Raw genomic sequence first — 11,218 nt, 5'->3', positions numbered from 1 at the left:
TCCACCGCCACCACCTTGGTCACCAGGTAGCCGGGCTCTGCGGAGCGGGGCGCCAGCTCCACGCCAGTGGAACCATCTGTGGGGAGGGCGGGGTACAGGATCTCGGGCGTATTGTCGTTCTGGTCCACCACGAACAGGCTGAAAGACACGTTGCTGCTGAGTGGAGGATCCCCACTATCGCTGGCTGTCACCTGCATCTGCAGTTCATGAAACTGCTCATAGTCAAAGGATCTGAGTGCATACAGGACGCCACTGTCTGAGTTGATGGATATGTAGGAGGACAGAGGTGACCCCTGGATGGTGTCTTCAGCGAGGGAGTAAATAATCCGGGCATTCTCTTTGCTGTCCGGGTCCAGCGCTGTCACTGAGAAGATGGAGGCACCCCTGGCGTTGTTCTCTGGGATATAGGTGAAGTAGGAGGCACGAGAGAAGGTAGGTGGGTTGTCATTGATATCTGCCACTTGCAGCGTAAATTGAGTTTCCGTTGATAGAGGTGGACTTCCCCTATCTGTGGCTGTTACTGTGATATTGTAAGAGGATACCTGTTCCCTGTCAAGGGCTCTGTGTGTCACCAATCTGTAATAACTATCAATGGACTTTTCTAATTTAAATGGTAGATACGCCAAAATGGAACAGGTTACCTGTCCATTCTGCCCAGAGTCTAAATCATGCACATTTAAAAGGGCTATGACTGTTCCCAGAGGTGAATCTTCAGTCACTGGACTAAATAGAGACGTGAGGGTCACCTCTGGACTGTTGTCATTTACATCTTCTACAGTAATCAACACTTTCGCAGTTGCAAGATACGCTCCTCCATCTTCTGCTTGTATTTCTATTTCATAGAAACTTGTTTCTTCATAATCTAGATTTTCTGATATTTTTATTTCTCCAGTATATTTGTTTAGTTGGAACTTCAACAGCTGCATGTCAGGTAATTTTCGGAATGAATATGTCACTTCTCCATTGGCACCTTCGTCCCTGTCGGTGGCTGTGACTGTCAGCAGCTGAGTGCCCACAGGCAAATTCTCAGGAACACTCACTCGGTATTCTGGCAAGGTGAAGACCGGCGCGTTGTCATTTGCATCGAATACGGTCACACTGACGAGGACAGTGCCAGATCTGAGAGGATCACCTCCGTCGGAGGCAGTGAGGACCAGGTGGTGAATGGCCTCTTCCTCACGATCTAGGGCACGCTCCAGTACCAGCTCCGGGTACTTGACGCCATTGGCACGGCTCTGAACTCTTAGGGAGAAGTGCTTGTTGGGGCTGAGCTGGTAGCTCTGCAAAGAGTTCACACCCACATCCGGATCAGTAGCTTCCGGGAGAGGAAAACGCATTCCCGTAGCGACATTTTCATTAATTTTTACGTCCAGATTTTCCGCTTGGAATTTTGGGGCATTGTCATTGATATCAGTTACTTCTATTTCTATCCCAAAAAGTTTCACCCTATCTTCCACAAGGATGTTAAAACTCACCAGGCACCGCGCGCTCTGAGCGCAGAGCTCCTCCCGGTCTATCCTTCCCGCGGTGACCAAGCTGCCGCTGCGCGGGTTCAGAGAGAAAAGCTGCGTCCTACCTCTGGAGACGATGCGGACTCCGCGCTCCGCCAGCTCCCGGGGCGCCATCCCTAAGTCCTTGGAGATGTTGCCCACAAAGGAGCCTTTCTCTAATTCCTCAGGAATTGAATAGGAGATCTGCCGGGCTCTAGCCTCCCATGGAATCCCGAGGAAAAGGCAGAACAGGACCAGCTCCCTGCAATCCGGGCGATTCCTTTGAGCAGCCATTGTAGTCTGGTTACAGAATTCTGCAAAGTCCTCACTGGACACGTTATGTGTTTCGACCGGTTCCTTTTTCTTTCTGTGGCTGCAGGGTGTTCTGTAGCCTGCGCACCTTAAATTCTGGAGTGAGCTTCCCTGCAGCCCAGCAGCCGGTTTGTGGGGCTTTGTGTAGTTAGAGCCCTGAGAATCCGGATTGAGCTCTGGCTGCGTTCTCTCTCCTAGTAGGTGAACAGCGGCGCTCAGAGTCCTACGAAGTTACTGCACCCAAGTGATACATGGAATGGAAAGTAAACTCCATTCTGTTGTATTATTTTATTTTACATAGATTCTTTGTTTTTTTCCCACTCCTATCTTTAAATCATTTACTATAAGTAGGTTTCTTACTGGAGGTGTGATAAAGTGGAATGAAAATACTGTAAATATCACACGACAATGTTTGGTTAAACATATACTTGCAACATGTTTTCCCGTCAGAAATGTACATACTTTAATAAAAGGTAAACAATGCTTATTTTAGGTCATATGAGTGTCTAGGTATATTCAGAAAAGTCTTACAATTTTATTTGAAATTGTGATTTAAATAGTCCTTATTTTATTTAGTATACATTCATACAAAGACTATATTAAATAAACTTCATGAGATAACTCACTCTGAAGCTTTATCATTTTAACTACTTAATTCACTAAATTTATTTAGCTTAGGATTGTGTAAGAGGTTTTCAAAGTACTCTTCTAGAATAGGTTTACTGAGCCTTAATGAACCTTTTTGTGAAAAACGTACTTTAATTTATAGGCATACAAGTTAAGTGGGCCCATTTAAACGATTGAGCAGGTAATCACAAACTAAAAGGAACATATACTACAGTTGCAAATTAAAATGTTTGCATTGTAATGAGAAAAGAAATATGTAGAATTTGAAGTACTAAAGATTTTAAAAAACAAAGTTAGATGTAGTGATATAGGTTTTTAACCAATAAGTGTCTATGTCAACCTATTTTCATCAGAGCATTAATACTAACACAAATATTCTCTTCTTTTAGGCAGTTTGCATGAGAGGCCAAAGTGAAGTAGTTCACATATCTTCAACTGTGTGTGCCCATCAACCCAACAGCAATCATTCCCTCAAATGTAAAGACAAAGTTCACTTCTTTCACACAGAGAACAGGATGTTCAGAAGTGTTTATGTCACTATGCCTCCTAAGTATAGAACTCTTCAAAGATTTTACCTTTTTTCTTCAAAAATCTTCTATCAGAGAATCAGACAGAGACTGAGAGCAAAGGCAAAAGCACTTCATTTGATTTTTTGGAAATGTCTTTTTTTTTTTTTTTGAGGCAAGGTCTTGCTCTGTCACCCAGACTGGAATGCAGTGAAACAATCACAGCTCACTGCAGCCTAGACCTCCTGGGCTCAAGCGATTCTCCTACCTCAGCCTGCAGAGTAGCTAAGACCACACGCACATGCCAACACACCCTGCTAATTTTTAAATTTTCTGTAGAGATGGGGTCTCACTATGTTGTACAGGCTAGTCTCAAATTCCTGGAGTCAAGAGATTCTCCACCTCCACCTCCCAAAGTGCTGGGATTACAGCACACTTGGCCCTGCCTGCATATTTATTTATTTATTTTAGAGACAGGGTCTTGCTCTGTCACCCAGGCTGGAGTGCAGTGGCAAGATTAGGGCTCACTGCAGCCTTGACCTCCCAGGATCAAACAGTCCTCCCAGCTCTGCCTCCCAAGTAGCTGGGACCACAGGGGAATGCCACCACATTCTGCTAATGGTTTTGTTTTTTGTTTTTGTTTTGGTAGAGATGGGGGTCTCCCTATATTGCCCAGGCTGGTCTCCAACTCTCGGGCTCAAGTGATCTTTTCCGCTTCAGCCTCCCAGAGTGCTGTAATTATAGGTGTGGGCCACTGGGTCTGCCTTCTGAATAATTTTAGGTCTTAAAAACATATAAGTAAGATATGGTGAATTCACTAAGCACATTTGAATAGACAGGTTACTTGTTTATTTTCTTAGATGCCAAGACCACTGCTTCTGTTCACTAGTCAGAACTTTACAAAATATGGTGGTTCATACCTGTACTTCCAGCAGTTTGGGAGGCCAAGGCAGGTGAATCACAAGGTCATGAGTTTGAGACCAGCCTGGCCAACATAGTAAAACACTGTCTCTACTAAAAATACAAAAAAAAAAAAAATCAGCCAGGTGTGGTGGCAGGCACCTGTAATCCCAGCTACTTCAGAGGCCGAGGCAGGAGAATTGCTTGAATCCAGAAGGCGGAGGTTGCAGTGAGCTGAGATCGAGCCCCTGCACTCCAGCCTGGGCAATAGTTCAAGATTCCATCTAAACAACAAGACAAACTAACTTCAATCTGGTGACATTCTTTTACAAAAAGGTAGAGCAACTTATAAACCAAACACGTTAGTGGAAACTATAATTGACAAAACGTTGAGAAAAGATGATAAAAAGCTATGAATTTAAAAATATAATTGTAGATATGAAAATAAAGTAGTATGCCTAAAATATGAGAAACTAGTAGACTATTAGAGAAATCACACAGAAAAAAGAGAAACTCACCGAAGTTAGAGTCTCAGGATGTGAAGTCAAATCCTCCCCACCATGAGATGGAATTAAGGCTCCAGGAGAATCACTGCAAACCATGTCTTCATTGGAATGTAAGGGCGCACTACATTTTAGGAAATTAAACTCTTTTGTACCTGTATGCGCAATGCACAGATTATAAGAATAAGGCAAAGTCCCCTCACTGTAGTTGGGGGGAACTACAGGTCCAGACTTGACACAGAGATCAGGCTGGAAGCAGTCCCAAGTAGGGCTGAGAGAGCGTCGCAGGCGCAAGGCAATGGCCAGAATCACAGCAAGGAGGAAGAGCACTGAGATTAAGGCCAAGGCCACCACCAGGTAAAACTGCAGTTCAGCCTGGGCGTCAGAGGGTACAGGATGGTCACTGAGGTCTGGCAGTATCTCTTGCAAGTTGTCTGCGAATACCAGATGCAGCGTGGCGGTGGCGGAGAGTGGCGGCTGTCCACCATCACGCACAGCGACCAGCAGGCGCTGGCGGGCTGCGTCTCTGTCGCCTAAGGCTCGAGCCGTGCGCACCTCGCCCGTGCGCAGCCCCAGGCTGAAGAGCCCGGGCTCGCTGGCCTGCAGCACATGGTAGGACAACCAGGCGTTGTGTCCGGAGTCGGCGTCCACCGCCACCACCTTAGTCACTAGATAGCCGGGCTCTGCAGCGCGCGGCACCATATCGAAGAACGCAGAGCCATCAGGACCTAGAGCTGGGTACAGCACCCGGGGTGCGTTGTCATTGCGGTCGCCCACCAACACGCGCAGGCTCACATTGGCGTTGAGCGCTGGAGAGCCTTGGTCGCGGGCCTGTAGCGTGAGCTCGAAGGCGCGCAGCTGCTCGTGATCAAAGGCGCGCTGCGCGAACACCACCCCGCTTTGCGCGCTCACGGACACGTAGGACGACAGCGCAGAGGGCTCTAGGTCACTCGCCACAATAGAGTAGGAGATGTGGCCATTGGGCCCCAAATCCGGGTCAGAGGCGCTCACTTGCGCGATGGAGACTCCTGGCGGGTTGTTCTCGGCCACGTGAACCAGGTAGGACGCCTGGTCGAAAACTGGAGCGTTGTCGTTGACGTCAGTGACGTACAAGGTGATGGTTCTCCTGGAAGAAAGAGGTGGCTTGCCCCTGTCAGTGGCTACGATGGTGACATTGTATTCTGGTGTCTGCTCTCTGTCCAGCGTTCCATCTGTCACCAGCTTGTAGTAGTTATTGGAAGAAGAATAAATCTTGAATGGAATGTCTGTTTCTATATTACACCTGACTTCTCCATTTCCTCCGAAATCCAGGTCTCGCGTTTTGAAGAGGGCAACAACCATTCCTGGAGGGGAATTCTCCAAAATCTGATCAGAAAGAGAAGTGATGACTATTTCTGGGCTGTTGTCGTTTTCATCGAGGATTTCTATGATTACTTTACACTGGGTAGAGAGACCACCTCCATCCTTCGCTTCCACTTCCATGGTGTATCTTTCTACATCTTCAAAATCAAATGACTGATTATTCTTAATCATACCTGTTTTCTCATCCAATGAGAACATATTTCTTGTGCTCTGGGCAGTGCTTCGGAAGTAGTAGTTTATCTCGGCATTGACTCCCTCATCCTGGTCAGTTGCTGTCACTTGCAACACAGGGGATCCAGGGGGCAGATTTTCACTAAGACTAATTCTATATTCATCTTTGCTGAACACCGGGGGGTTGTCATTGGCATCCTTGACAGAAATTTCTATGTGAGTGGTGGCACTTCTTGGCGGGTCCCCTCCATCCAAGGCAGTCAATATCAAGCTGTGAGATCTCTGTTCTTCCCGGTCTAGGGGTTTCTCCAGAGATAACTCTGGGTATTTGCCACCGTCCGAATTAATTCTAACCATTAATGAAAAATAAGGATTAGGGTTTATCTTATAATCTTTAATTGAGTTTATGTTTATATCGGGATCCGTGGCAGGGTCAAGCGATATTCGTGCACCAGCGGATGCAGATTCGATAATTTCTAAATGTATTTCCTTTTTATCAAACTGAGGGGCGTGGTCATTAACATCCTCAATCACCACAATGATATGAAAGATATTTAAAGGATTTTCCACCACAGCTTCTAATTGCAGCTCACATCTTCTTCTCTCTTTGCATATCTGCTCACGGTCTATTCGGTCCTTCACTAGTAAGTCCCCGCTCTCCGCGTCTACGCTGAAGTGCAGCTTCTCCGCGCTAACTCGCAGCTTGCGAGCCGACACATCCAGGACACTGAGCCCTAGATCCTTAGCGAGGTTCCCCACCACCGAGCCCTTGGCCAGCTCCTCCGGAATCGAGTAGCGGATCGGCTCACACAGCGCCGGGTAGAACAAAGGCAGCAGCAAGAGAAATAATACCTTCCGCAGGCCGGCCGGGCGCCTCTGCGCGCAGCTCCCTCCCATCGTCCGCTCGGATTCTCGCTAGGTTCTCGCTTTTCCAGTTGGAGAAAGTGCACTCTACCGCGCTAGAAGACCATTCGGCCCAGGACGGGAGGAGTCCCGGGTCTCGGGGCTGGGAATCCGGTGTGCTGGGCAGGGTCTGCGCAGCCGGGAGCCTGTGTGTGTGAGCTGGTTTTCTTCTCTCTGCTGTTGGCTGCGCAGGGGATTCCTGGCTAGAGACAAGGATCCCGGGCGTCAGCGCTTGCTCTGCACTGGCCGACAGCGGCGCCCAGAGGCTCCATGTGGGACTGCAGTCCAGCTTTTCATTTTGAATTCGGTCTCCAAAATGTATATATTCTTCGAAAATGCAGGTGTACATTCTTCCCAAATTTTGCTCTCATCATGATATTATAGGATATATTTATATGTTTTGTGTTTTAAATAAATTTATTATGCATAATTTCAAACTTATACCGCAGTAGGGAGTATTACACAGTGAACCTTCACATAGCCATCACCCACCTTCAACAGTGATCACCACAAAGCCAATCTTTGTTTAATATATGCTGTGCTCCCCCATTATTTTTAAGTAATACAAGATGTAGAATGTCAATCAATGCCTCTTTTTAAGATGAGACATCAAGGTCAAGAATTTTATCTTTCAGCTTATGTTCTACAATCTGTTGCCAATGCACAACAAGTTATGTCCTACATAGTTTAAGAATAATAGAATTAAACATTTTCCATACTCTACTCAGTCATCTATCTGGTGATCCTTGTGTGCTGGTTTTAAGGGCAAGAGACATTTTTGTGGTATCGAATAATTACCTGCCATGACATACAAGCCTTCACTGATATCTGTTATGTCTTCCCCAGATTAACATACATTTAAATATTTATAAATACTAAGTATGAAGGGTATTCCTCAGAACAGAAACTGTAACAATTTTCTTGTTGCATGGTTAAAAATATGAGCCTGAAGGATGCTTTTTTAAATTTATTTTTTGCTACCAGCTTAAGGGAGAAAATGTGTTTGAGATAATTAAAATGCCTATATGTCATAATGGATTTCCAGGCATTTTAGCACTTATTTTCTTATAAATAAAACAATGGAAATCCAAGTAGTTACAAACAAATAAAAAATTCATTTCCACAGAAATGCTAGCAGTCATCAATGTATCTATGGATCACATGTTTAGCATAGAATTTTGAGTCAACCTCAAAGCTTATTTTCAAATGTCTCATGGAATGTTATTTACTATTTGAAACGACACTATGTTTAAAATTACATTAAATACTGCATTATATTCTTCCTTATAGCTAAAAACAGTAAGATATTTTTAGAATCTTCCCAGCAGTTCCTGAGAATATTTTCTTAAATTATATCTGAGATGAAAGTTCATTTCTAGCCTCAAAAGTTGGAGAATTGAGCCAGAAATAATATATAAGTGAAAGAAATATTTTTAATTCCTTGTTTTGTCATTTCACAGTGACCAGTCTTAGAAACTTCTCTTGAGAAAGAATATGCTATAGAAAAGAAGAATGTCCAACTATTCACCATAATTTACATTACAGCACTAGGAAATTAAGAACTTTGAAGATATGAAAATAAAGGATGTTACAACTTTCACCATTAAAGGGGAAAAGTGCTTTACTAGGGTTTGGAAGTGGATAACTGAAGTTTAATCTTCCTCAGAAAATATCTATAAATACAAACAGACTTTATACACTTGTGACCTGAAAAATATCAACTCAAAGGGGTGTTTCCCTATCACAAAAATGGAAGAGTAGAAGCAATAAATCTGGGCTTTCAGCTGTTTCTCTAAGAAGAATACACTTACCTTATCAATTTACCCTTAAAAACATAGTATGACCTGCAGAAATGATCTTAGGAGTAAGAATTTGCTGGGTGAGGTGGCTCACATCTCACCAGTGTTTTGGGAAGTTGAAGCGGGAAGATTGTTTGAGATCAGCTCCGGCAACATAGCTTGCTAGTCCTCCCACCTTAGTCCTGGCTACTCTGATAGCTAAGGTGGGAGGACTACATAAGCCTAGGAGGTTGAGGCTGCAGTGAGCTTTACTCACACCACTGCACTCCACCCTGGACAACAGAATGACACCCCCTATCTCTTAAAAAAAAAAAAAAAGGAGTAAGAATTTTATGAGGTTAGTCCACTGCACCAATCAAGCAACCTTACCCAAAAGCCCACATCAATGCAGCTGCCCCATGAAGAATGGTTTATATTGATGGTAGATTAATTATTATGAGAACATGAAAGTTATTATCAGCAAATATAATTAATAAATGCCTTCTTTAGATGCTGGAGCAAATATTAGGCCAAGTGAAAAATGACAAGACAAGAAATATCGACTTATACTACCTTAAGTACAAACAGTTAAAGAGAAGCCAACTATAATAGAAAGTAAAGGGCCAGGTGTGGTGGCTCACGCCTGTAATCCAAGCAGCTGGGAGTCTGAGGTGGGCAGATCACTTGAGGTCGGAAGTGGCCTGGCCAACATGAAACCCTGTCTCTACTAATAACAACAACAGCAAAAAACTAGCCAGGAGTGGTGGTACGTGCCTGTATCCCAGGTACTTTACTCGGGAGGCTTGCAGTTCCAGCTACTCTACTTAGGAGGCTGAGGCAGAAGAATCGCTTGAACTTGGGAGGTGGAGGTTGCAGTGAGCTGAGATAGCATCACTGCACTCCAGCCTGGGCAACAGAGTGAGACTGTGTCAAGAAAGAAAGAAAAAAAGAAAGAAAGAGAGAGAAAGAAAGAAAGAAAGAAAGGAAAAGAAACAAACAAAACTCACCTGAACCAAAGGGGTGTCTTCTATAGGAAACTTGGAATCAACCGAAATGCACAAAGGCTCATTTTTCTCACAGCTCTCCTGGCTGATGAGCGTGTCTGCATAGTTGGGCTGGGGGAAAATCAGGTGACTCTTCCTTGAGTCAGTGGTGTGGGAGAACTCCTGAGAATAGGTCTGTAGGAAAGCTTGAACCCCATCTACACCCACAAAGTGTGAGGTGGGCACACCAGCCAACCCATCACTTGTAGCCCGCAGCAGACGTGAGGAGCGCCAGCCCCGCAGTCTGAGGGCCAACAGCATGATAACAAAGGTGAGGAAGACACAGGAGACCACTGCGACAGCCACAACGAGGTAGAGAGTAAGGTCTGAGGCCTCCAGGTCGGCAGGGATCTGAAGACTGCCCAGGTCAGCCAGGATATCTGGGATAGTGTCGGCTACAGCTACTGTGAGTGTGACAGTGGCCGAGAGAGGAGGCTGGCCATGATCCTGTACAGCCACCACAAGGCTCTGTTTGAGCGCGTCTCTATCTAGCAGGGCCCGAGCTGTGCGCACTTCACCTGTGTGTAGCCCCACAGAGAAAAGCCCTGGCTCACTGGCCTTGAGTAGGCGGTAGGTCAGCCAAGCATTCTGGCCTGAGTCTCTGTCTACTGCCACCACCTTGGTCACCAGGTAGCCAGGCTCTGAAGAGCGGGGTGCCAGCTCCACACCCGTAGAACTGTCAGTGGGGAAGGCAGGATACAGGATTTCGGGGGCATTGTCATTCTGGTCCAAAACAAACAGTCTCAATGACACATTGCTGCTAAGTGGTGGGTTTCCATTGTCACTTGCCCTCACCTGCATTTGCAAATCTCTAAACTGCTCATAGTCAAAGGAGCGCAGTGCATACAGCACGCCAGTGTCCGAGTTAATAGAGACATAGGTGGAGAGAGGAGACCCTTGGATGGTATCCTCTGCCAAGGAGTAAATAATTCTAGAATTCTCATTGCTGTCCGGGTCATAGGCAATCACTGAGAAGATGGAAGTACCTCTGGCGTTGTTTTCCGGGAGGTAGACTGAGTAGGAGGCTTGAGAGAAGGCAGGTGGATTATCATTGATGTCAGTCACTTGCAGGGTGATGTGAATTTCTGTGGACAGGGGTGGAGTTCCTCTGTCTGTTGCAGTCACCGTGATATTATATTCAGAGGCTTTTTCTCGGTCAAGAATTTGGGCTGTCAACAATCTATAATAATCTTCTTCTGAATTTTCTAATTTAAAAGATAGATTCTCCTGGATAGAACAGACCACTTGACCATTCTTCCCGGAGTCTCGGTCATGAGCATTGAAAAGAAGAATTACTGTTCCCTGAGGTGCATCTTCTCTCACTGGGCTAAACAGAGATGTAACGGTCACTTCAGGTCTATTGTCATTTACATCTTCTACCGAAATGAGCACTTTTGTCCGCCCTTTCAATCCTCCACCATCTTCAGCTTGTATTTCCATTTCATAAAACGAACATTCTTCATAATCCAGACTTTTTGCTATTGATATTTCCCCAGTATTTTCATTAAGCTGGAATAGCAGAGATTGCTTTTCATTAATTTTCCGGAATTTGTATGCCACTTTTCCGTTGGTTCCCTCATCCGGGTCGCTGGCTGTTACAGTAAGCAGCCAGGTCCCTGGGGG

At 45.3% G+C, this 11,218-nt stretch overlaps 1 protein-coding gene across 18 annotated transcripts in view; it reads right to left on the bottom strand.

Moving 5' to 3' along the window:
- The window catches only part of LOC108307063 (protocadherin gamma-C4), a 190,619-nt gene that overhangs the window by 98,010 nt on the left and 81,391 nt on the right, over positions 1-11,218 (bottom strand). Inside the window, exon 2 of one of the 18 annotated variants that reach the window (XM_037739882.1) lies at positions 9,560-11,211. The exons of 15 other annotated variants lie outside the window; for them this stretch is intronic. In XM_037739882.1, coding sequence (XP_037595810.1) covers positions 9,560-11,211 — 1,652 coding nt within the window. Of the gene's footprint in view, positions 1-14; positions 2,150-4,353; positions 7,081-9,559; positions 11,212-11,218 lie in introns of those variants that run through there. 2 more of the 18 variants (XM_017532229.2, XM_017532214.2) reach the window with 2 other exon arrangements.

Source organism: Cebus imitator, unplaced genomic scaffold, assembly GCF_001604975.1.
Source record: "Cebus imitator isolate Cc_AM_T3 unplaced genomic scaffold, Cebus_imitator-1.0 Scaffold76, whole genome shotgun sequence".
Taxonomy (NCBI): domain Eukaryota; kingdom Metazoa; phylum Chordata; class Mammalia; order Primates; family Cebidae; genus Cebus; species Cebus imitator.
The sequence above is the reverse complement of the archived record's forward strand: the minus strand, read 5'-3'. Positions and strand labels throughout refer to the sequence as shown.